Source organism: Penicillium crustosum, assembly GCF_028827405.1.
Source record: "Penicillium crustosum strain IBT 35664 chromosome Unknown utg000002l_segment0_segment0, whole genome shotgun sequence".
In the NCBI taxonomy this organism is placed as follows: Eukaryota; Fungi; Ascomycota; class Eurotiomycetes; order Eurotiales; family Aspergillaceae; genus Penicillium; species Penicillium crustosum.
The window spans coordinates 3,965,906-3,990,407 of NW_026623123.1; the positions used below are offsets into that span (position 1 = coordinate 3,965,906).

Below are 24,502 nucleotides of genomic sequence, written 5' to 3' on the forward strand. Positions count from 1 at the left end.
GGCCTGAGAGATTTTAGTTAAATCTTGGATCTAGTTGAAAGATAATTAACCAACTGACAGAGTGGTGATGTCGCCAAGGAATAGGGTGGTATTAAGAACAAAGCAGATGAGGGTGTCGCCTGTAGTGTTCAACCAAAGTGCAAGCTTGTGCAGTGCAGCGGTCACGATCAGCGCTCTCGCTGGACCAGATGGCAGATTGGTATTGGGGTTCACATGGCAGGAAGGAATTTCCGAGGCCAATTTGGTTGAGCAAATCAAAGGATATGTAGAGGGCCTCGTAGAAATAGGTGACGACAAACCAACCCGAAGATTTTGATAACCCAGACGCTTTCAACCTCCATCCTGAGTGGGGCTACATACACAATAAGGCACTTTCACTTTGCTTCAATATCCACTGACCCTGAAAATACAAAATGGATTAGGTCTGACCAGAAACTAAAACCCTGGCTGGGTTTCTCCAGCCCGAAGAGAATATCCGTCTAGGCCAGCCAATCTAAGAAGAAAATTGATCCTGGGCCTTCTTCTTAATCCACCCGATCAACCGTTCAACCTCCTCACACGTGATAATGGCCTTGTATATGTTTTAACTTTTGCAACTAGTTTTTCATATGTATATTAACCGACTTAGCTGTGATATCCAGGTAGATAGGGGCCAAATGTATAGGCAGACTCATTCCTTCTCACCTTACAGGTTTGAATAAGGAAGCCTCACGTGCAGCAGAATATGCTATGAAGCGGTGGATTCTGACTGGAGGGTGGCGAGATACATCATACCTCTACGAGCCTGGTCCCGAAGTCGCCGATTGGATACATAGAACTAGTACTTATTATAAAGCAGTATATTAAAGCTAATTCGTATAGATTGATTATCTCCGGCCGATTTATATAGTTTTTCAAGTGTCGAAATGAAGATTAAAAAACATCATAAATCATGTGATGGTTATGCAAAATACTATGGAAGTATCATAATGATTTACACTGGCTGGTTGATAATAGTGGTCAATGGTGGACTTATCCAAAGTAGCTACTCCTTGCGTGTCGGTAGCCGTGCTCTGGGAAATATTATCTCTAGTATATGGCTCCCATATGTCGGGATGAGCCAGCCCATCCCTGTCCGCTTCTAGGTGATCCACATAAAAGGAACTACCTAGGTACCTAGGTGGTTACTGCAGCCTTTACTTACATGTGTACATATTGTACTAGTCCTAGGAGGGTAACTATATCAATTAGGCAGGAGACCTAAACTAGTAAGTCGGGCTGTACGGAGTATAGGAGTACGTAAACTTTTAACTCTTCTGCAGCTTGGCTATCAACTTCTAGGTATAATTCATAGAATAATCTGTAGATTATTTCTAAACCTAAAGTCTCCACGAGATACCCAAAAATAACTTGAAAAAGGCAATTTACAGGTCCACCGTTTCCACATCGAATATAAAGAATGTGAGAATGATGCCGAAAATGACAGCTTCTGGAGCCGGAAACGGCTGCCTTTCCACCATAACTTTCACCAGTACCAAGTACAGACGACTGTGGATGTACTCTATCATATGATGCTCCCTTCTATGCGCCAGAATCAGAGTCAGAGTCTGGGTTGGCGCTCATATTCATCTTCCCACTACGATGGGTTGTTTGGTAATTTCCTTGGAATTGGGATGGCGATCCTTGGAAACCGACATCCCTGCGTGACTGTACGCTACCGTCGAAATTGGGGGTGGATCTCATTCGTGGATCCTGTGGAGGAGTCTGAGAGACCCGTCCATGGTGTATCGGTGTCCCATGTCCTTGGTGTCCACCATACGAATTTCCCGTAGGGAGGGTCCAATTCTGATCATCCACAGGGGTTCGATGACTGTACTGCCCTATCGGGCCTTCACTCCAGCCTTTCTGGCTACGGAAAGGATCTGGAGCATTTGACAGCTCTTGACTCTCCCGGGCTTGAGGGTGATGTACGTGAGTTGCCAATGACGAGGGCCCTGCGGTTTGTTCAGACGAGGACCGGATGAAGTCAGCACGCTGCCCTCGTTGAAACATTATCTCCGATGCAAGTCGGCCCTTGGCCTCGGCTAGGTATTCCTCAAAGCCCAAGCTCGCTTTTGCTACTATATCGAAGTGTCGAGGATTAAGATCGAAAGCCGGATCATCGAGCTTTGAGTGGGATGTGGTTGGAACGGCCTGGTTGGGGTTAGCCCTTTCGAACTGTGCCAGCACGGAGGCAATAAGAAAGGCATTTCGGATCTGACGTCCATTCCACCGTCCCTTCCCATCTTCATTGTTCCGGAAATGTTTCTTTGCAAATTTTCGGATCGCCCGCTCATTAATGCTTAGTGGTGGCTCATTGTTCAAATGGGCACGTTGCTTTTCAATGCTTTTCAGACGCTCCATGTTCACCTTCCAAATGGCTATCGTGTCGTTTTCGTCTAGGTGCGGGTAGTAGAGAGTGATATGGATACGTGATTTGAACGCCTCGTCGATCCCGCCGGGAAGGTTGGTAGTCAGGAATAAAACACCGTCGAAGTACTCCAACTCACGAAGGAACACCGAGACTAAAGCGTTCCGCTCCAGAGCCATTGGTGTTCTCTCTGACAAAAAGACGTCGGCTTCATCCATGAGCAGGATGCAGTCCCACTTCTTCCCAAGCCGAAATATCTCTTTCAGCTTGCTTTCGACTTCGTTGGATTCTGTCCCCAGATTCCCACATGTGACTGGCAAAAGCGGCTTTTTCCAGAAATGCGCAATTTGCTCGGCTGTCGAGGTTTTACCCACTCCCGGTACACCGTATAAGAGAATAATAAGCCCTCGTCCTTTGTTCGCGATAAAATCTTGGTCGATATTATAAGCCCCGTGTCTCTCGCGTAGATTCTTTTTTGGAAGTGCGAATCGATAAGCCCGTGTAGCATAACTTGGTGATGCGGGTCAAGGATGAGCTTTGAGTTATACATCTCATTATCTTTGATCGGCTCCAGGTTTCTGATGTCAAGTGCCAGGAATTTTCGTTTCTGCAAGACATATCCAAACACTCTGCGCGGGAGCAATTCGAAGTCTTGTTCTTGCAGCTGGTACTTCTGGTCGTTGTTTTTGAGCGGGTGAGAGAGGAAAGGATCGGTCTCGGAGCAATATGTTATCTTTTGTAGTCGAAAATACTCATTCATCCAGTATCTCATCTCCCCCGAAGGCCCCGTGGCATCAAACTCGTATTTTCCATCGACTATTTTCCAGTTCCAACGCTTGTACGTATCCGGGGCTCCCTCAGTTGGCGTATATTTGGGGAATTCTCTGCCTTGCGCATAATGAGGGTGCATACTAATTGTCTCTACCATGTCTATGACGACATCACCAGTGACATACTGCAGTTGTGAGCTACTCTCAGCGTCAAGATCAGCCCCCCAGCCTTGATGAGTGACAAGTCCTTGCTGGTACTCTACGAAATTCTTCCCCTGGGCGCGCATTTCGACTCGAATCTGCTCGGCATTCTCAAGGTATTTGAGAGGAAATATTGGCAAGCTTGAGATCTCCTTTTCTCCATCATAGGGAGGAATTTGAAACTTTTTTTTGTGGCAGATGTAGTTCTCCCCGTCATAATCAATGCAATATGCCCTGACAACAAACATATCCCCATTATTTTCCCGGTACCCCTTGATGCGATATAGCCGCCACAGACGCTGATCACTTCGAAAAATTAACGAGTCTGGGCTGGGCCTGAACCCCTTGTACGCACTTGGGTCAAACAAGGTATCACCTAGTTTGAATATATACGATAGGAATGCAAATCGAATCTTCGTGTTGCTCTTCGGTGGCAAAGAGAGGATCTCGTCTTGAAGGAACTGAACGAAAACTTCCATCAGAGAAACAAGCTCAGTAGGTTCTATGTTGGAAGGGTTGGTCTCTTCAGTGGCATCGGCCTTATCACGGGCTGCGATATCACCGGTGGTTTTGGATTCATCCTTTTGAGTTGCTAAGGCCTCTTGCATTTCATGTAGCCGCGTTTTGAGCTTGTTGTAGGAATGGACTAAAGGGTCAAAAGGATGAAGGAAAGTCACACTTTGGGAGAATTCCTCTGATGTGCCTAGGACTTTCATTACTTCCTCAACCAAAGGCACGGAGTTGATTCGAATCTTGGCCATCCATGCATCTGGCTTGTATGGGTTCTTTTCCAACATGTCACGTAATCTCGTTTCGGGATTCTGGACTGGTTCTTCAGGAACCCAGGAACTGTCCTCAGCCTCCGCTGCTTCCAGCGTAGTATCTATCATGAGTGCCTCCACCACCGGGATCTCAGTCTGAATGGGAAATCGATTGATGAAATTGATATAGTTTAGCTTGCGTGCTTTTGGAATGATCACCCAGGTGGGCTTTTCCTTCTCTCCTCCCTTCTTGTCTTCCTTATTCTCTTCGGCATTCTCGTTATCGTTGGCGACATGGGAATCTCTCGAAGTGTCATTCAAGCCTGCGTCACTGGGGATCTCGTTCTTTGTCCGGGAAAGCTCCTCGATTTTCCTTTCGAGCTTGGCTAGTCGCTCCTCGAGGCTTTGGACATAATTCGACTGGCTGTCACTAGCCTTGAGAAGAAGATGTGGTCGGTCCTTCGTGTCATCGGAGATAGTGTGCACTGCACTGTCCTCGTGGGGAGGGTCGGTCTTATCCATTGGACTGATTGAAGTGGTATTTGCGGACTGGAGAGGGCCAGACGGAGTTATTCGTATTAACAGCTCAGCTTTTATAAGAGAACGTGGTTATCTTTTCGCCCGGGGGACATGCACACTAGTCAAATAAAATAAGCAAATTCTCTGAGAAAACGGAGTTTTAACCGCTGACCCCGAGAAGTCCGGAGTAATGATTTATTTCCTGAATCTTACTGCAGCGTGGCCATCCTATACGAGCCTTGGAAACTGCGGCGCATGCAGCCTTGTGGCGAAATCAGCACTAGCACCCGATAGCAGGTGGACCAAACCGAGCGACTTGACCGAGAGGCTTCTACTCCGTACTTCCGAAACGCATGTCTACGGGGCTCTGCAGGAACCACTTCTAAGTTCTCATTCGCCCGAATTTTGCGATGGATGGCTTGAATGGATTTCGGTCAGTGTAGCTCAATATTCATCTCTCTCAGAGGTAGACTAGAACCCGTCGATAAAATGGCTAGATGATGCGCTCGGTAGCGGGCACAGTGAGAAATCTAGGACTTGAAGCGAGTATTTCGTTCTTTGACAGGCGGGGTAAGAGGAGGCGCATGGAGGGGGGTCGCCAACACCTCCAGCCGCACGCATGTGTTGGTGTCCAAAAGGCACCTGCACTGAGAAGGATATGTAACATGGCTGGTGGGCCTTGGCGGCAACCGAAGTGGCAGTCAGCACCAACTGCACCAGCACCAGAATAGAAAGAAATCCTACGTAATAACCCTTAATTTGAATTATATTAGGATCCCTTCTACGGAGTACTGCCGGGTCTTATATCGTTAGTATCTTTGTTTCTCTTTCACAAGCTAAGACCCAGATATACCCTTTCGTAGACTTCAAAGTCTTTATTTGCTTTGATCCAGGTTACATCGAAGAATGGTTTGGCTCAGAAAGCAGCACAAGAGGGTAGCAGCCGAATATGTGTTGGAAAAGGCAACGGACTACCACGAAGCTTTTGGCACGACACCAGCTGTCTACAACGAAGATGAAGACAGTATCGAAGAACTTCCAGCCTCCGTGTAGGGGATTCCTGCTCCACTTTTACAGCAGCAGCGAATAGGTCATGAGCTAACCCTTACCTTTGTGACATACAGTGATCTGCAACAGTCCCTGGTTGCGTACAACGAATCAGTTGACCCCAAATTCCGTTTCGATGTACATGAGTGTACATTCAAAGATGTCGTCGAAGAACTGGATCATGCCCGTGAAGTATACGAGAAAAAGGCCTTGGGGCTATCTGGGATATTGCATAGGGGGTCCGCGCCGTGGGCGACTATGCCGACCAGATTACTCCATGGGTAGACTTGATCCCATCGGATAATGGTTTGTGCTTCCTGAGTGCAGGGTTGAAGATAATCTTTGGGGTGAGCCCTTATTTCCCCTAATTCATCGCTCGGCTCTTCATGAATATGACACCTGATGAAAGATGGGCTAGATCGCGCGGCAAAATGCTACCAACCGTGAGAGGATTCTCGGGGCATTTGATAATATCCCAGATTTGATTCTTTCCGCAAAAGCTCGACAAAGTCAATGGGCTACTGCTAAAAAGCTACGCACGGCCGCTATAAGACTATATGAAACCCTTGCTCGGGCAATGGCCCAACTCATCTTTCTCCTGAATGGAAGCACAAGCCACACGCTGAGGTGGAGCGAGCGAGCGTTGAAGATCATTCGAAGGCTGACCATCTCATCCCATACAGGTCGTTCAATAGATTCCATTCTGGGCGAAGTACAGGGCCAAGCGGATGTGTTCAATCGGTGCCTCGAGCATGTACGCGATCAACGGTTTATCGATACTGGGGCTGATGTTGCGGAAATCAAGGAATTATCGAGGGATATTGAAAACAAAATATCGTCCTTGTCGCAAGCAATAGAGAAAGGATATGCTGATTCGATCAAAATGATAAAGGGTCATCCGTCTGGTCCAGTAATAACGAACTTACTGTACCAGGTAGTTGTACACGTTGATCAACCGCAAGATGATCGAGCATGGGAATACCCCGTACCACGACAGGTATTGAAACCAGATCCCCTGTTAGATGAGCTTGAGCTACACGATATCCTCGGTATCAGCCCGCAGCATTCGACAAACGATATACAGCTTATCCTCAAAGAGCTCGATCAATTTAGCTTTTTGGCTCAAGCCCAGGCTAAGCAGCTTTTCGCGTCTCCGGCCTTTACTTCATGGATGGCGTCAATACAACCAACAAGCCTCCTCGTACATGGGAGCTTTGCTGAATCCGGCCCAGGTCGTATTACTCCACTCTCCATCTTGTGCGCAATGTTTGCCCTGCAACTTCGCCGCAACAGCAATGCAGAGAACAAGCCAACCATAATGTTGCATTATTTCTGCGGCCTTCACAGGTCCCGTCATAACCGAGTGGACTCCCTTGTTGGACCCAGTGGGCTCATACGCTCGTTCCTCGCCCAACTTCTTCAAACGGGTCGGCGTTTCAATCTCGATTTCATCAATACAAAAGATTTCGTCCACCAGCTGGAGGCCCACAACATTCAAAAGCTGTGTTCTACTTTTCTTGAGCTCATCGAACAGCTCCCTCGCAAGGCTACGATTATATGTATACTAGACGGACTCAGTGAGTTTACCTCGCAGCAGTTCAAGGACGAGCTGGTGGATGTGGTTCACATTTTGAACCGCTTGGTGACACACCGGACCCTCCACCCGAACTTCAAACTCCTCTGCACGACTCCGTTTGCTCGAGACAGGTTTCTCGATCAAGAATTAAACGTGGAGTATCCTCTTCAGTTACAACATGCAATAGAAGATATATACGAGCCCGCGTTCACGGAGAGGGCATTCGAAAACCTGACGTCGCAGACTGATCGACTCGACTACTGTCGCATGCGAATGCGAATGAACCAAACTGCCGAGCAGGCGAATCGCTACTCCGATTCAGATTCGGAGGATGACTCTGATTGGTGATAATCTAAGCTTTCCGTTATATACCCACATCTGTAGCAATTGCGGATGGTTTGAGCCACTGAGTGTCTCAGTGCCTCTATAAATCTATATAAGAGACATATTAGATATAACTTGTTGATCTAAGCGTGTTGTTAAGAGATAAGCCAAAGCTGGTAATATGATCTTAAACCCCAGACGCATATCAGATCCGGGGTCATTGGGATGCATGCATATGCCTGGACACCGTTATCTTGCATGCATATCCGCTCGCATTCTTATCATAGGCGGAATGCCAAGGAATGATGGGTGCCCAGGTGTGAATGCTCGATTTGTTTCCCGCCTTCTTAATGCACAAATTGACTAGTTAAACTAAATGTATCAGACCAAAACAGGGCAAGCCACACCATTCCTTTCTCTAAATATATATACCTATTGTAATAGAGCTTAGGTAAAAGTTCAAGAAACCGGCCGGGCAACAGGATGTATATCTAACGTCAGATTTTAGCGTGGCACGCCTAAGCTCATATATATATCCCATCAGAAAATACCCGCAGAAGATCAAGTTTTATTCCGAAAAAAAAACCAAAAAAATTCATACTTCTACAGTGCAGTCTTCTGTGTTACCCACAATGTCCTCAACCAAGAGATACACAGCTCAAGACCTCAAAGCCTTCCTCGATGGCACATTCACCGGTGATCCCACCGAAGCGCGTTCCTTCTGTGAACAACACATGAATCCCAAACTAGTCCGGTTCGCTGCCGGAGGTGATCGAACAGACTTCGAGCGGGGAGTGGAGAAAGTCGGATTTTTCCGCGCGAACTGCAAGAAATGGGATGCTGAAGTGAAGTTCTTCGCCCAGGATGAGGATAAGATTGCGGCACGGTTGATCGTATATATTGCGGTTGGGGACGATCCGGAAAAGAAGATGGAGCTGATGTTCATGGCAGAGCTTGATGAGGCAGGACGTTTTTTAAACCTTTGGGAGCAAGCTACTGAGTATCTTGGTGGCGAGGAATAATGGTTATGGATAGTGGGAACGTTGGGATCTGTAATGAGAATTATCCTACCAAGTCGAATGCAAGGACGTGTGGATGTTGCCATCGAAAACAACTGTTCTTGGTCGGAGGACACAGATCGTCAATTGCGATAACGTGAAATGGCATAATCTTGGAGTGATGTTCAACGACTACTATATCAAATAAATATGTTTGGTTTCGGTATCATTGGAAGAAGGAGCACAAATTATAAAGAGAGCCCCCCCAATTTATGTCCATTGTGTACTGGCTGTCGAAAGGATTTTGTAATTGAATTTAGTTGACTTCGTACGAAGTGTCGACCCTAAACTAATTCCAATAGAACTGGAGACGGCGGAGCCAATATGGACACTGTCCAAATTTCATGCACCGGTCAACTTCCGACGCTAAGACGCGGCCCCCAAAAGCTTTGTCAATAACTTGACCCACAATTCCATCAAATGCCGAAGTTCCTTACAAGAGCATGGGGGCAATACTAGGCCTTCTTCACGGTCACTCTGGCAAGACCGATCATGGCAACCCATTCGCCAGGCATCGAACTACAAAACACATTCACCCTGAGCTGAGGGTGTGTTTAGGTGGAATTTTGTGTCTCTTGAACTGCTATTCTGCCTTCGATGGTAATCCATAGGGCAGCAAGGTGCCCGACTCGAGCCAGCTCCACATCGCGGTAGAGTCTGGCGTGGGATTCCGAAAGAGTAATCCCAAAGACCACCGTGGGCTTCTTTGGGCTCCAAGCGTCATCCGGCTCTTATATTGGTATATCCTCGTCATGGAAGGTAGAAATAGATCATGCAGAAGACCATCTAGATCCCCATCGGGAATAGTTTCGTAAGAATTAGATATCTATAAGACCATCTAGAAAAAAAGAAAGAAAGAAAGAGAAAATAAAGACATGTAAAATTGTTGTATGTATGTCATTCATGAAGTCACCAGTTTACAATCAGATCTTTTATCCTAGAAAGTCATATATATCTTAAGTCAATGTATACATATAGGTTTAATGACATGCCTTTGAGCAATATCTAATATTAATAAATGGTAGCTAAGAATAGTTACTATCTGATAGGACTGAAAACAATGGTGGGTTAAGATCCATACTAGATACTACATTATCGAGACAAAATATAGGCGAAAAAAAGTCGAAGAGAAAAAAAAGAAGAAAAAAGAAAAGGCCAAGAGGCTCTAAGAGATCGACGATCTTCATGTTGAAATGTTGAACGTTGACATTCTGGGCCTTGGCTTCTCCTGTGTTCTTCAAACCTTTTTTTCCTTTTCCACATCCTTGACCTCACCACTTATCTCCCCAGGAACTTCTGTTTTCCTCCCACTTGGCAGGTCCAAGAGTTTCCTCATTTACTCTATGCCATGATGCGAGGGTAAATCTCCTTTACCCCCTTTTTTTCTCTCTCTCTTATTTCTTTACACATCATGGAGTCACAACCTGAAGTGATGCGCCGTCAACCCGGGATCAACTCCGGGGTTGTTCCCGAGAGTAAGGAGGACGTCATGATCGGTTTTTCACAGGCACCACCCCGGACACGATCCCCTTTGGCCCGATCGCATCTCCGCTCTCGATCACTGGCTGGGATCCCGGGAATGCCGTCTATGACGCGCGCTTATTCCTCCCCAGGGCTGGACTCTCAGGGCCGTTATATCTTCGTCAATGGCCGCGGGGCACCAGTCGACGCGAAAAGATATCCCCTGCAAATGCGCCCTGACGATTACGTCGACCGCATGGGCTCCCTCAATATCTCAGAAACCATCTCCGAGAACGCAGAATTAGAAACCATCCCCAAATCGCCTTCACAATCAGCTTCATCTCCTATCCTGATGTCGCAGACTTTCCCCCGCATCGGTCGCCTGCGTCCAACTTCACCCCTTCCTTTCCAAACCCCTATCCAGACCCCTATCAGCCCTTCCTTGCATTCCTCTCCCATTCTGGGCTCCAAATACAACGAATCTTATCCCGGCCAGTCTGGCTCCGTCTCGTCCATTTCCGTCCCCTCGACCCCAACCAGCCTTCGCTCCCGAAGCCCCAGCATTTCGTCCCTAGAAACAATCCCCGACATCCCTGACGCTGAGAATGAGGCCCTCGAAGAAGAACGTATCGCACAGTTGAAGGCAGCGGCTGATGCAGCCGACGCGGCAACTACTGCCAACCGACGGCGTGGCGCATCCGATGTGCCCAGCTCATTCACCACCATGCGCGGGGGATCAGGCGGATATACAGTTCGGAGCGATAAGCGCAAGCGATGGAGTGTCTGTGGTGCCGAGCGAAGGCAGGATCTCGATCTGGAGACCATCTGGGAAGACTGAAGAAGTGTTTCCCCAGTCCCATACACGAGTCCGATCTCCGCGCGTCGTCTACTACAACCAAGCACCCCCTGTGCTCTCAAATTTGTCCTATGGTGGGGTTGATCTCTGCTACTTTTTTTTTTATCGGCTTTCCTTTACTCGGTGGCGCTTTGCTCCGTTCTCTGACTTTCCTTGATACCCTTCCATTACCTACGGCTCGTACATATCCTTTCGCAGTCATGTTTTTCATTTCAAAAAGCGCGTTCGTCATGGAGTTCTACGGCAGTGACATTGATCTTCCCCATGTCCCCGTTTCTAGCGGATTAACAGGTTCGACCAGGCGCATGGTTTTTTTTGTATCTATTATGCTGGTCATAACTGAGCTTCGTCTTTTTTCTCTTTCTGATTTTGCAGTGCTGTTTTTTGACCCGACATCTGTGATGTGATGTCTTTCAGAATCGCTTTCTCAATGCAATTGGGCCTTACGCCCCCAAAATAATCTATCCTTTGTAACCCAAATACCAAGTACTGTAGACCCGTTAACCACCCGTGGGCGATATAGAGCTGGCATTGATAAGGACATCCCGAGGTCCAGGTGTGGAGAACGGTAACCAATCATCCCACCCAATGACATCCAAAATCTTCACTTGATCGTCAAATCTTCCAGGTTCATCTTATCTACTCATTTTTGCCACTACGTATATCAACCTCATATCTCAAATTGGTTTTCGGAATCACGACATGACTTCAAGTCCGCATATTGGCGTCATCGGCGCAGGCATCTCAGGCCTCCGCTGCGCCGACATCCTTATCCAAAACGGGGCTCGAGTAACAATCCTAGAAGCAAGAGATCGCATTGGTGGGAGAGTATGTCTTCCTTTAACCCGGGGAACCCCAAGAGCCAAGTCGTTTTTTTTAACTTTTTCGCCGATTAGGTGCACCAATCAACAGTAGGGGACCATGCAGTGGATCTGTATGTACTCCCGCATGACTATGACTCGGAAAGTATATATCAACTAATGCTCGATTTAGAGGCCCTAATTGGATCCATGGTGCCGGGGAGAATCCTATCATGACTATAGCGGAAGAAACGGGGACTGTCATGTATGATCCAGAGGGTGGAAGGCATATCTCCTACTCGCGAGACGGCCACCCAGTCAATGACGAAGTCGGCGCTAAAGTCCAGGACTTTGTATGGACTACCATATCAGAAGCCTTCAAATACAGCAATCACCGCGGAGAAAGTATCCCCGTCGAGAAGAGTCTGTTCGATTTCTTCTGCGAACAAGTCCAGCAAACCAACTTCTCAGATGAAGAGAAACAGCTTTGTCTCGAGGCCTGTAGGCTCTGGGGTGCGTATGTCGGCGATCAAGTCGACAAGCAGAGCTTGAAATTCTTCCGTTTAGAGGAATGCGTCGATGGGAGTATGTGCCTTCACCAAATCATTCCAAGTTGCATATCAGACTTTCTAACATAACCCATCAAGGCAACTTCATTGTGGCATCTACATACAAACGCATCCTGGAACACGTTTCCAAAAACGCCGTCGCAAAAGCCGACATCCGCCTCAATGAACCCATCACAAACATCAACGCACCACCTCGCACCACCCAATCCCAAACAAAGCACCAAGTAACCGTAACGACAGCCACAGGAACAACCTACAACTTCGACGAAGTAGTCGTAACCTGTCCCCTGGGCTGGCTGAAACAAAATACCTCAGCATTCACACCGGCTCTCCCACCCCGTCTCCAACAAGCAATTGCCAACATCTCATATGGCCGATTGGAAAAAGTCTACGTGACATTCCCACGTGCCTTCTGGCACACCGATAACAGCACCAGCGCCTCAGCAACCAACACTGTCTTCGCTCAATTCCTTGATCCATCATATGCACCCCACCCGACACACATCGAATGGAACCAAGAATTCGTGTCGCTGGCCTCACTCCCAGACCCACACGCCCATCCAACCCTCCTCTTCTACACATACGGTGACGGCGGTGCAGAGATAATCAATCGTATCTCGGGACTAGAGCCCTCATCATCTGAATACAGAGACTCGCTAATTGAAACACTGCATCCATTCTACTCCCGACTCCCCGGGTACAGCGCCGAGAATCCGGATTGTGTGCCGGTTGCACTGCTTGCTACGCAGTGGCAGAAGGATGAGTTTGCTGGGAATGGGTCTTACTGTAATTTCCAGGTCGGAGTTCAGGAGGCGGATGTTGATATTGAGGTCCTTAGGTCTGGGGATGGGATTGGTCCGGTTAGGGGACTTTGGTTTGCTGGGGAGCATACGGCGCCGTTTGTGGCGCTTGGGACTACTACTGGTGCGTTTTGGAGTGGGGAGAGGGTTGCTAAGTTGATCTGTCGTGGGGTTGGGATTGGGGAGGTTGGGGGGATGGAGGTTAAGGATGATGCTTTGCCTTCTGCTGAAGATGGGGTTTGATTTAGAAGGGAGGGCTGTATTTATACTTAGTAGATTAGAGATTGATATAGATGTAGATATTGGTGTTTGGTTCGATCTTGTTTGAGGAATTATAACTTATAGCATGATAGACACACTCTACGTGTCTACAAGTCACGAGACATATCGATTATACAATGGACCCAGCAAGTCGAACATCTTTCATTCATACTTAAATAAGGTATTTCAGGTCGTCGGATTCATTCAAGGATTAGTATCTTTCCCGGGAGCTTTTTTTTTTTCGCATTTGTTCAGTCAAACCGACCATAAACAGCAGGCTAAGAGGACCAAACAGGTTCGCCGAGTAAAGCACCATAGGCGAAAGATAAAGAACCATCCATGGATGTATCCAGATGCATAAAAGATGCAGAGAAAGAAAAAAAAAAAAAAGAACAGGCCCGAATAAAATGTATATCATAGACAGGATTCACGTGACAGTGGCAATGACCGCTTGCAAGCACACATCATGAAGACAACAATAAAATATAAAAAAAATACATCAGGGCTCCGAACAAAAGGAAAATCAGTGTCACAAAGGAAATGAAAAATAAACAGATGCAAAGATGACTGACAGGCAATGGCGCTTCGGAACGTCAATGTATGTATCAATCATGCACCCCTTCCTTATCGCCAGGCCCCCTGGCTCAACGACAGGAGACCCTGCACACAGTCCAGGTCATCTTCCTGGCTATCCCCCGACCCACCGGCCATGAAAGCCGAGACTTCTGCACTAAGTTCTGGCGGGGCTTTGCCCTGTGAGCCAGTCTGTAGTGGTCGATTGCGTTTGCCGTTGGTCGAGATGCCGAGACCGCGATTACGGTTAGCATCGCGGAGGACCGGTCGCGGGATGTGTGAAGTATTGCGACGACGAATATTTGTCGATCGTGTGCCTGGGACCCAGTTCTCCTTATCAGAGTCACCGGGGTCTTGCTCCAGATCCGGCTTGCCGGACTTGGTAAATAGAGGTTTAGACAGCTTGGATGGGTTCATGTTCGCCTTGTTTCGGCCAGTCTCTAGTCTTCCTAGAGATGAAACAGTGCGGGCGAGCTTTCTCCTCTTCTCTCCCATAGACTGAGAGATTGGCGTATTTGGGTCGCCGTGGAAAGCGACGCCGTGCCGCCCCGAGGCACTCCGAGGTAATGAGCGCTGGCTGCGAGATTGGAAGAGACCCGGAGACCCGTTCGGTCCACTGGTTGGTGTTGATAGAGCACTTCTTGCGTCCGTGTCACAAAATGATTCCCAGTTTCGTGAATCACGAGAGCGACCGAAAGCACGATCTTTCTCGGTCACACCTGCCCGCGGTGTGGCTGGGAAAACGGCGCTGCTGGTACGCCGCAGGCTTGACATTTTTGTTCGGCGAACTGAGAACATGGCCACGCGGTTCTTGGACGGCGATGGTTCGTTCTCTCCGCGGATAACTGCCTTGCCATCCGATGACATCGCAATGCGTAAGGCGTTGCGGCCCTTTGGTGGAGATGGCGTTAGCTCGCCCTCTTTGCGCAATAATGCCTCTCCATCAAACGACATCGACAAACGCAGTGACGGGGGTGACTTGGTCGGTGTGGTGTGTGTATTTTGTGTGGTTGCTGCCTGTTGCTCATATTCTCCCTCGCCCCGGATATCCGTCACTGAACGTTTTCTTTTTGGTATCTGCAGAAGAGAGTCTTCTGAGTGGTCATTCACCAGTTGGGAAAACTCTTCCTGTGTGGTGGGCGGAGTTTCTCCAGCCTCTGTCGCGACGCTTGTTTGAGTGCTCTGGGGTAGCTCATGTTCATCTTTGTCTTCAGTTACCGGGTCCGAATCATCTGAAAAGTGCAACAGTCCTCCGTGCCATGGTTTGGACGCCATTTCCTCGCGGTTGTCGTTGGTGTCAAACTGCTCTGCCCCACTTGAAGACCCCGGCTCGGTCGACGCGTTATCATCACTGAAAGGCTGACCCGATGAATCGACCATGCCCGATCGCGGGGCGAGTAATTCGTGAGGCTGGAGGGGTTTGGATTTCCGACGGTCGTTCTGGCGGCGATTTTGGAACCAAATCTGTCGAGCCAGTTAGAAGTGGTTTTTGTGCGTGAACTCTTGGCATCGCATACTTGGACCTCTTTCTCGCCGAGTGAGACGCGATTCACGATACTTGTGCGGGCTGCTTTGTCCGGTTTGGGATTTTGCTGGTATTCAGATTCGAGGACTGCGTGATCCTCCGGACTAAAAAAATAGTTCAAATCGGGTTAATTGACGCGTTCATAGTATGAACTGGACCTCAACCATGATAGCATACCTAGTCCGACGTCGCTTCTGGCGGGCTAACAGTTTATTGTCAACACGAGGAGGAAGGTTCTGTGTGAGTGTTTTTTGCGAATGAACGAGGAAAGCGTAATTAAGAGGGTTGGAGTCGGTGGCCGGGAGAGAGGGCGAGGATGAGATCGCCACCGAAGGCTCCGGATCAGACATGATACCTATGAGAGCATGGAGGGGTTGGGAGGGTAAAGAGAAATAAACCAGAACACCCAATCACCAGATCAATAAAAAAAAAAAGAACAAGAGACAGAAGATTGAAAAAGCCGTGAGGCTGGCATGCAGAAAACGGGTATCAAATCGCGTCGCGGTGTGGACGCGGAGTAGAAAGAACGTGGCCCGCGCTAGTAACAAAGTGCTCCCCCGAGGTACTTGGTACTTGCACCTTTCTTTCTCGAATTTGATTTTTGATCTTGACCCTTTCTAAGCTTTAATTACTTATTTATTCGAGTCCTTACAATGGTAGTTTCACATTTGTACATTTCTCTCTATTGAACGCGTTGGGCTGTTAGAGAGGGTTGGGCCCACATTTGGTATGAGGTTGCAGTAGTCTATACAGTTATCTGCGTGAAGCGCGAAGCGTGTCCTCGCGTTCGATACAGGCATATTTGCAATCCTCTTGCTCGGATTAAAACCACAGAGGGTTAACCTATGACATTTTCCTTGATTGCCTTATTTTGCCTTATTTTCCCCTGATCTGCCCGTGAGCGTCCAACGCGTGGTGACGCGCCCTCACGTGACCCCACGAGGAAGACTTGCACGTGGTGGAATGTGATCTCTCGGAGGATTTCTTTAGCAAGGGATAGATATTAATCTTATATGGAGTAAATAAAAAGGGATCCCAACCCGTCTCTGTACTCCGTAGTATTCTCAGATCGGAAGGGGCATTGATGATTTGACTCCCAATTACACCTCTAGTGCGCAGTGGGTCACCGGTGAAGTATACAATCCCCATCTCAGAGAAAGAACTTCAAGTGCAGTAGACAGCTGATAATAATAGCCTATTTAATAGCAGTACCTACCTACATATGTAGGTACCTAGGTAGCCGTAGATCGGAATGGTCGGATCTGAGCGTAACCATTCCACCCCTGGGGAAATCCAACCTTCGATGTTCGGGTTCATCCATGGGACACTGCTACAGTCCCATTGGTCGTGCCTTCCTTATATATGGATACTTACCCAGTATACTTACCCAGGTACCTACCTACCTAGGTACATAGATAGCTACGTCCAACCTCACATCTCCCTGATTTTTGTAAATTCCTCAACTATTGGAAGGAATCAATAACACTGACCATTTCGAGTATGTTGTACAAGATTGGCTATAGACCGCTTCGACCGCATATTCGCCACCCAATTAGGAGCATTCCAATATTTGATCGGCGCGATCCTATAAACAGCTGCTCGGAGTCTCTAAATGATCACAGTGGGTTGCATTTTCACAATTTACGTCATCGGCCTGATGTGTTATGTCTGTCCCAGTCTACCAAGTCGAGTATGCGCACTAAGAAACCAAGCGTATCGATTTGGTCTACGGTAGATGCACGATGAGCAAGCCAAGACATAAGTGATGATGACATATATGCATAACATTAACTGGAAATGTAACCGCTAGACAACAAAATAAAATAAAAGCATACCCGCAACCAAAGTAGAGGATACTAGTCTGCAAATCAGTGCATGCATTCGAGCTAACCGAATGCAACTCTGGGGAAACCCCACTGCTTCGACAATGGCCTACCGTGTAAGCGGATGATTTGCATAGCCGGCATCCGACTATGCAAGGTGCTCTTCTCATCCTCAACTGTCCCATCATGGATATCATGTGTTCACCATGTACCATCACAGCCATATTCAGAGAGATCTACAGTTGACTGACGCTTGCTATAGTTAACTACATATGCGGTAGATCAGTAGATCCCTTTCGCTGTCTGGTCATCCAGTCCTTGGCAAATTTCCTTCAGTGATTTAGCCAACGATATACAAACTGGGCTGGAGTAACTACTGTGTACTGTTTGTTGCCCTTGCATTCTGGCTGCTCATAGTATTTCTTCGGCATAGGATGAAAGTGACATACCCACAATTCTAGTTAGGTTTGGATCTAGACCCAAAAAGTCCCGGTCCGAAATAAAGTAGGAGTCTAGAATACCAGAAAAGAGTAAATACTGCCAGTTAGAATCTTCGAAGAATGTGTCCACCAAAACTGCAATACGACCCTTGCAATGATAAAGTAGGGGAGTGGAGCAGTGTATACAGTCAAGGTTAATCTTGGCCGAGTTTAAAAACAAAACGATCTGCACATAATCTAGACATATGGATCCCTACTAGAAGACTAATATCGAGAGAAATCCGAAGCTAATAGGAAAATAGGCAACATAATAACAAGGCATCTACCTATGTTTCAAGTATCTTTGAAGAATCCCATAATCACCGTGCAACGAAAGGGTAAAAAGGACAATTCAGCCGATCAACATTCCCACCCCGGGCCTATCCCTTCCATTTCACAGTGTTGATTGGTTCAAGGCAGGGAGATGCTCGATGCCCAAATAAGCCAAAGAAGCCAAATAAAAGAAGAAAAAAAAATAATAGGTCATCGTATGATGATCCTCTCTTCCCCGCTTTGACGCTTGGACATGGAGATCATCCCCAGATCAATTGATATTCCCTGTGCTCATTACCTTTACAATTCTTATTATCTCCCTTGGATTTTGAGATTCTCAGAAATCTACTTCTAGACTCCCATCCTCAGATATACACTGATATTTCAGCTCTATATTCTGGTTAATTTTTCTTCTTTTGGAAAGGTCTAGGCTAGTGTTATCCTACGACCAGGCTCCCTGAACCGGTGCGGCGACCGAGCTGTGACACCCACATCTAGCTTGTGACCAACTAGCAATACGAGATCAAAGCCCTTTGACTCCGGTCTTTTATTTCATTTTTCGACCTTGGTCACTATCACACCCCCATCTCATCGACGCGACTTTGACAACCCGTTCGTGCGACAAAGGATCCTGGACTCGGAGAGATGGCTGAAGACACAAAACTGAAGAAAAATCATATGGCGATCGTCTTGGGCATCGGACTTGGGGTAGTGCTACTCATTGTGCTTAGTTTGATGTGAGTGAGATTCGATTATTTGCATCGTATTGCATGTTATCTCAGGTTGTCTTGTGTTTTCCTCTTTCATTCTCATTCTCGCCGATACATTCCCTCCGTTCGTGTTACATGTTATATAGACCATCCCAGACCATCCCATTCTAACTGTATCATCTAGTCTGACAATACTCATCAATCGCCGGGATAGACAGTCATTCTTGAGCTCGAGGAAAAATCCCAGTGAGCGATTGCGCAAGTTGGATAAGGTCTCGCCAACTTGCACGCTCGAGAAGTGGTGGGCGACTACGAAGGGGAATCTCGGGCTGTCTGAGGCTGTCGATGGACAATTCGTTTGGTATGTTTGGCTTGCTTTGCCGATCGAGTAGTAGCTGACGTTCTGTTCAGCGCTGTGTGTTTGGAACAAGTAGATCGCACACAGGAAATTCGTGAACTGCGGTGCTTGCACGTTTTCCACCGGGAATGTTTGGAGAAGTGGTTTTTGGGAGACCACTTCAATTGCCCGTTGTGTCATCGGGCGTATTATGTGGCCGACACACCTCCCCGCAACGATTATGTGTGGATGGTATGACCAGATACCGGCCAGTGGTCGAAAGGGAGGATATAATACAATAACGACGTGATGAATAAATCTTTTTGGCTCGAAATGGTGTTCACGATATTATTTATTCAAGCCGCAAAACCCTCGGCAAGAGGAATATAATCGTTGTTGAAGTCCCAGATCGTATTGTAGTTCGACCAATTGAGGAAGTTGTCAAGGCCTGTTGTGACATCATCCACCACATGCTGCTGCACAGGCTGTGGATCTAGTAGTTGATCAAGGATGCGAGACAGCTTTTTCTCGGCTTCTTTGCAGGTATGGTAGTTGCCGTGACCGGGGCCTGCGACCCACGATAGGAAAGAAATAAACACACTGAGGTTGCGGATCAACTCAGCGCGCGGGAGAGTAACAGCGTGTGGACCGGGCTCATGCGACTGGCGCAGGAGTTCAAGGAGAAGGACGCTGGCGGAAGGAACACCGTATGTGAGGACCTGCATTTATTAGTAAATGTTTCTCTTCCATGAATGGAAATCGTGAATAACATACAATCCAAGAAAAGTGCCGGTCTAGATCGACCATTGGGGTCCGGAACGAATTAGTTTGAATGACAATTGCTAGCACCCGACGGGATACATCGCAAAGATCCGCTTGTCCGGTGTTTGTGTGCTTTACGACTGCTCGGTAAAGCAGAAAGCAAGTGTATAGATAATCCAAATAGAAATAGGCAATGGCAAGCCACCCATCATGGTAATGGTCGTTTAATCGCCGGTCATATCGAAGTTGATCCGGGGCGGCTTTCCATATGGCGCGCGTTTTTGCTTGAATCTCTCTGTTATAGAACGATCAAGTCAGCACCAGGAAAACATATGGATTGGACGAAAATATATACTTACTCGGACTTCTGGATTAGATTATGTTGCTCGCGGGTCCCCAGAACAACCTCAAGAGTTTCTTCCCGAATGATAGCCAATTGATAGCGTAGGCGAGTTTGGCTTACTGGGTGTAACTCCCCTTTACTATTCCACCCGGCGCTGTTCAACTCCGAAATAGCCTTGCTAAGGACATCTCCACCTGCAATCAGGACTTCATCGCTCAGATCTAATGGAGCAGCGAGTGTGCAGAATCGACCATTCATCAATGGCGGTCGTCCAACAAATGTTGCCATCATTTTGTCCATGTAGAAGGAAGCAACAAAGCAGCGCCTCCGCCACTGGTGAAGAAAGAATGGGCAGTTTTCAGTGCCATTGGTCTCCAAGTGTAGTCCAGCTGCATAAATCGTGGATACCAAGTCACCCAATCGACGCCATGCCTGATAGCCTAACAGCTGGTCAGTAAATTGATAGGAGTTGAGATCATACAGAAAGGGCAAGCCTTACTGGAATCACCGTATTGCTGTGTTCGCAACATAACATCATTGAATTGTAACATTGCCAGTAATTCATTTGCCGACGATGTCTGGTCACAGAAACCAAGGCATATTGTACTTATCACAGTCACCTGCTCTAGTAACTGGTCTTTTGCTCGGGGGTCATCCGAGCCCTGCATAATTTCAGGGTCGTTGTCTAGCGTAATGACCAATTGCATTCCGCAAATAGTGAAGATAGACCCGAGGGCCTCCCAGCGGAGGTTGCGACCGGTGAAAGAGGAACAGTACTCCTCAACTGACATAGACTTGTGCGTCCGCATCGGGCGGGAGGTATTTTGAAATATCATATTTGCCAACTCCTGTAGTTGTACCGTTGGATCACTGGAGAAGCCGTCAAAGATATTGCGCACCGAGCGCAGGAGTTCGTCCATTATCCTTTTGGGGACGATGTTGCCCCATGTCTTAACATAGAATCGTGCAATTAGCATCTCCCACACAGTAAGATTGTACAAAAATCGCAGTACATCAACCCCGGATTGGAGTCGATCGGGTTCCACTACCAACCCTACAGAGGAATCTGTGCTCTCTTCAGCTTCGAACGAAACCTCATTGCGATGCTCAGTTAAAACTGCAGAGTAACTTGTCGAGCCCAGATATCCAGGAGGAGCTGATGGTGGTTCCAATGGTGCGAAGAAACGCCCATTCCCCAGTGAGGCTGAGCCCGGGCTGGAAGCACTATTCATATTAGTATGTGCCTGTCATCTGTTGTAGGAGATACTTACTTTGAGGTTGGTTGACTAGTCAGTCGACGAGAGACTATCGTAGGATTGGCTGTATCCGAGGGTCTCCGCCTAGTCATTGGAGCTGGATGATAAAAACATTTATCGCTAATTCTCTTTGTGGTGCATCGGCGACAAACCGGCCGGTCATGGTCACATCGCTGTTTGGATCTCCGACAGGGTTCACACGACTGCAAAGTGCCATTTTTGCGCGTTGCCGGCGATGCAGAACGCCGATTGTCGTTTCTCATGGCTTGAGAACCAACGCATAGAGGTATGTATGATCAATAAAAGAAAGGGACTCCGGGAAAATGATACCCGCGATGGTTGGCAGTTTGCCTCGTCCAAATTAGGCTTAGCGTGCCATATCTAGGAAATCCGAAGTATGAGACAACGAGACAGTCAAACTATAGAGAGAGATAGACTAGTTAGTATATTATACATGAATATTCTTAAATGACAGCGATATACGCCTTTACTATGCTAAAGCCTTTATGATTTGTCAAATTCTAGAGACTCAGCGGCAATTACTATGTAGCTTCAAATTTTTGCTTCACTATCGTATTGTATCTTTTCTTTACATATGTACATATGCTAATACCTAGAATGAAATATGTTTTATTCGAGATAGCCAAGTATCCCTTGAACTTGGATTGTGTGAAGCCTTGTGTTCATGAATAGTAGATGATCAAAGACAAATAATGTTGGTTTGTTCAACATTCCAAAGCCAGACAACGATACACATACATCCCGTAAATATATATCAAAATGTCCGACCAGACAAAAATCAAAGCGACTCTTGGAATTAAGCACTAAAAAGCCCCTTGTTTGCTTCCACCCAATCTTCGAACTTTGTGGAAGGCTTCCCCGTATACAGCTCCACATTCTCCACACCAGTTTCATAGCATGCGCGGTCCGTCAGCTCATTCGATGTGCTTGCAGACTTTTGGACCATATATTCTGCTAATGGTTTATGCATTCCATGTGCAAGATACTGGTTCACGGCCTCCTCCTTGTTGATGGTAGTAAGCTTAACATCTTTGCCGATGATCTTTCCAATGGCCACGATAGCGTCTCCTTGGGTGATGAGCCGTGGGCCATACAAATACACCTTCTTCTGGCCATTCTTTGGTCCCTGTACCAAGATCGTGCCGCCCACACGGCCCATATCGCCGGGTGTGATACAATCAAATTGGAAATCAGGTGCCCAGATCTTCACCTCACCAGCTTCAATCCCCTCTTTGAAGAGCAACAAGTTCGTAACAAAGCCACCGGGCCTCAAAGCAACGTAATGTTCAGGTCCAAAGATCTCATCGAGACTGAGCTCAACCTGGGCATGGATGTAAGGGATGAGCTCAGCAGGAGTAACGTCTTTTGGCTCTCCTGCGATAGTGTAACTGCTGAGGAAGACAACAAATTCAACGCCGGCTGACTTCATTGCTGTGAGAGTGGCTCTCATGTGATCAGGGGAGCCGAAAGAAACATATGTGAATGCACGCTTTGCCCCCGATGCTTTGACGGCTGCAGCGACGGAGTCGGGGTTGGTCAAGTCGGCTTGGATTCTTTCAAATCCACCTTCCTGTTCTTCCTTTGTGCTCAGCCCAGGAATTTGCTTCTGGATGTCTCTCATAGCCAGGAAAACCTTAGCTCCATGCTCTCGGGCAGTGAGTGCCGCGACGGAGGCAACACCACCGGTGGGGCCAAAGACGATTACAGATGACATTGGGAGGAGATGGCCAAGCAAAATGGTTTGTAATATATCAGACAGGTTTATAAGGCCAAGGATTATGAATATACTGGGGACACTTGACTATTTATAAGGGAAATGAGTTAGTTAATCCGCCCTCGGGCTTTAGATATTATCTCCGGGGACCCCTCCAACACTAACTCCGGCCTAATGATGGAGATAATGCAAATAAGAGAAGGTGTTTCAAACATTTGTGAAATCTAGCCAGAAGAAAACGCGGTTGACTGCCATCAAAACCCAGAGATATACATTTATCTACCATTGTCTATATATCTTACTGGGAGTTCCGTGTTAGAAGATAGAACCATTATTGACATACTGTATACTACCTTTACTGACGTTCTGCAATATCCTTTCTCATAAAAACTGTCCTTGTATCCCAAACCTTCCCATTTCTATCCGGGTCACGATAATAATCCCTCACAGTCTTGATCAATCGGTAACCTCGACGAGCATACCATTCCTCGTTCGTTGTCTAGAGACGATAAGTTACTTGACTCAAGATTTCAAAGTATAGAATCAGACTTACCTTTGGAATGCCACCATATGTTACCTTCGCAAAATCTTCTCTCTTCTGATCATCTTTCTGAACCGTGTCTAGCATCAATATCTTGGCTAGCAATGGCTCCTGGACTGCCATGGACTCGACCTCATCCATTGCAGCCCGTCCAATTCCCTGGCCCTGGATGGTCCGCCTGATATAGAATGTCTTTATCCAGAAGACGTTCTCGGCTGGCAGGTTAAGCTCAATGTGCTCTGCATCGGGGTTCTTGGAATCCAGTGAAATGTGGCCAATAGGGATGAAGCTTTCTTTTGTCGGCTGACGTGAGACAGCATTGATTGTTGTGGCTGTATCCTGGAGCATTTCATCATTCTAGTAGTCACACGTTAACTAATAGCCATTTTGTTTGGTTTGCACTGTTGTCTTACCTTTGGCGACATCGCTTGTGAGTCATCTGATGGCAGGACCTTTTCCGCAAACTGTAAGCATATTCGACTCGTATTTGTGTTGAATACAAGACGAGAGCAATATTTGATGGCACTCACAATCCAATAGATGCATTTTTCACCTTTGAGCTGTTGCTTCTTCCATTTGGTCTCAACTTTTCCCTTGTCCCAACCGCATTCGACTCGTTGTGACACAAGACATTTCAGATGAACGTCTGAATTGGGATCCCAGGGGAACAACGTCACATTCAAACTTGAACCCATTTTAATCTTAATACACAATTAATTGTTGGAAGTGTAAGAATTAAGAGTTCCAGTCTTC

At 47.1% G+C, this 24,502-nt stretch overlaps 10 protein-coding genes across 10 annotated transcripts; 5 read left to right on the forward strand and 5 right to left on the reverse strand.

The window, feature by feature from the left end:
* Positions 1 to 1,560: 1,560 nt before the first annotated feature.
* Positions 1,561 to 4,643, reverse strand: N7487_005012 (uncharacterized protein; the record flags this gene model as incomplete). Its single annotated transcript, XM_056872759.1, has 2 exons — positions 1,561 to 2,899; positions 2,938 to 4,643. The coding sequence occupies 2 exons, from the start codon at positions 4,641 to 4,643 to the stop codon at positions 1,561 to 1,563; spliced, it is 3,045 nt and encodes a 1,014-aa protein (XP_056730479.1).
* A 903-nt stretch (positions 4,644 to 5,546) lies between these two features.
* Positions 5,547 to 7,611, forward strand: N7487_005013 (uncharacterized protein; the record flags this gene model as incomplete). Its single annotated transcript, XM_056872760.1, has 4 exons — positions 5,547 to 5,689; positions 5,765 to 5,879; positions 5,924 to 6,034; positions 6,106 to 7,611. The coding sequence occupies 4 exons, from the start codon at positions 5,547 to 5,549 to the stop codon at positions 7,609 to 7,611; spliced, it is 1,875 nt and encodes a 624-aa protein (XP_056730480.1).
* A 608-nt stretch (positions 7,612 to 8,219) lies between these two features.
* Positions 8,220 to 8,609, forward strand: N7487_005014 (uncharacterized protein; the record flags this gene model as incomplete). The annotated part of the gene is made up of 1 exon (XM_056872761.1): positions 8,220 to 8,609. The coding sequence occupies one exon, from the start codon at positions 8,220 to 8,222 to the stop codon at positions 8,607 to 8,609; it is 390 nt and encodes a 129-aa protein (XP_056730481.1).
* Positions 8,610 to 10,056: 1,447 nt separating this feature from the next.
* Positions 10,057 to 10,944, forward strand: N7487_005015 (uncharacterized protein; the record flags this gene model as incomplete). The annotated part of the gene is made up of 1 exon (XM_056872762.1): positions 10,057 to 10,944. One exon carries the CDS (start codon positions 10,057 to 10,059, stop codon positions 10,942 to 10,944), a length of 888 nt encoding a protein of 295 aa, XP_056730482.1.
* Positions 10,945 to 11,664: 720 nt separating this feature from the next.
* Positions 11,665 to 13,374, forward strand: N7487_005016 (flavin monoamine oxidase family protein; the record flags this gene model as incomplete). The annotated part of the gene is made up of 4 exons (XM_056872763.1): positions 11,665 to 11,790; positions 11,859 to 11,896; positions 11,956 to 12,347; positions 12,410 to 13,374. 4 exons carry the CDS (start codon positions 11,665 to 11,667, stop codon positions 13,372 to 13,374), a joined length of 1,521 nt encoding a protein of 506 aa, XP_056730483.1.
* Positions 13,375 to 14,016: 642 nt separating this feature from the next.
* Positions 14,017 to 15,840, reverse strand: N7487_005017 (homeobox domain-containing protein; the record flags this gene model as incomplete). Its single annotated transcript, XM_056872764.1, has 3 exons — positions 14,017 to 15,429; positions 15,483 to 15,594; positions 15,668 to 15,840. The coding sequence occupies 3 exons, from the start codon at positions 15,838 to 15,840 to the stop codon at positions 14,017 to 14,019; spliced, it is 1,698 nt and encodes a 565-aa protein (XP_056730484.1).
* A 2,870-nt stretch (positions 15,841 to 18,710) lies between these two features.
* On the forward strand, positions 18,711 to 19,370 carry N7487_005018 (putative RING finger domain protein; the record flags this gene model as incomplete). The annotated part of the gene is made up of 3 exons (XM_056872765.1): positions 18,711 to 18,802; positions 18,960 to 19,136; positions 19,187 to 19,370. The coding sequence occupies 3 exons, from the start codon at positions 18,711 to 18,713 to the stop codon at positions 19,368 to 19,370; spliced, it is 453 nt and encodes a 150-aa protein (XP_056730485.1).
* A 98-nt stretch (positions 19,371 to 19,468) lies between these two features.
* N7487_005019 (putative C6 transcription factor) lies at positions 19,469 to 21,690 on the reverse strand (the record flags this gene model as incomplete). Its single annotated transcript, XM_056872766.1, has 5 exons — positions 19,469 to 19,831; positions 19,887 to 20,169; positions 20,234 to 20,657; positions 20,717 to 21,441; positions 21,626 to 21,690. The coding sequence occupies 5 exons, from the start codon at positions 21,688 to 21,690 to the stop codon at positions 19,469 to 19,471; spliced, it is 1,860 nt and encodes a 619-aa protein (XP_056730486.1).
* Positions 21,691 to 22,290: 600 nt separating this feature from the next.
* On the reverse strand, positions 22,291 to 23,208 carry N7487_005020 (uncharacterized protein; the record flags this gene model as incomplete). Its single annotated transcript, XM_056872767.1, has 1 exon — positions 22,291 to 23,208. One exon carries the CDS (start codon positions 23,206 to 23,208, stop codon positions 22,291 to 22,293), a length of 918 nt encoding a protein of 305 aa, XP_056730487.1.
* A 355-nt stretch (positions 23,209 to 23,563) lies between these two features.
* On the reverse strand, positions 23,564 to 24,444 carry N7487_005021 (GNAT family N-acetyltransferase; the record flags this gene model as incomplete). The annotated part of the gene is made up of 4 exons (XM_056872768.1): positions 23,564 to 23,707; positions 23,762 to 24,106; positions 24,163 to 24,201; positions 24,280 to 24,444. The coding sequence occupies 4 exons, from the start codon at positions 24,442 to 24,444 to the stop codon at positions 23,564 to 23,566; spliced, it is 693 nt and encodes a 230-aa protein (XP_056730488.1).
* Positions 24,445 to 24,502: the final 58 nt, after the last annotated feature.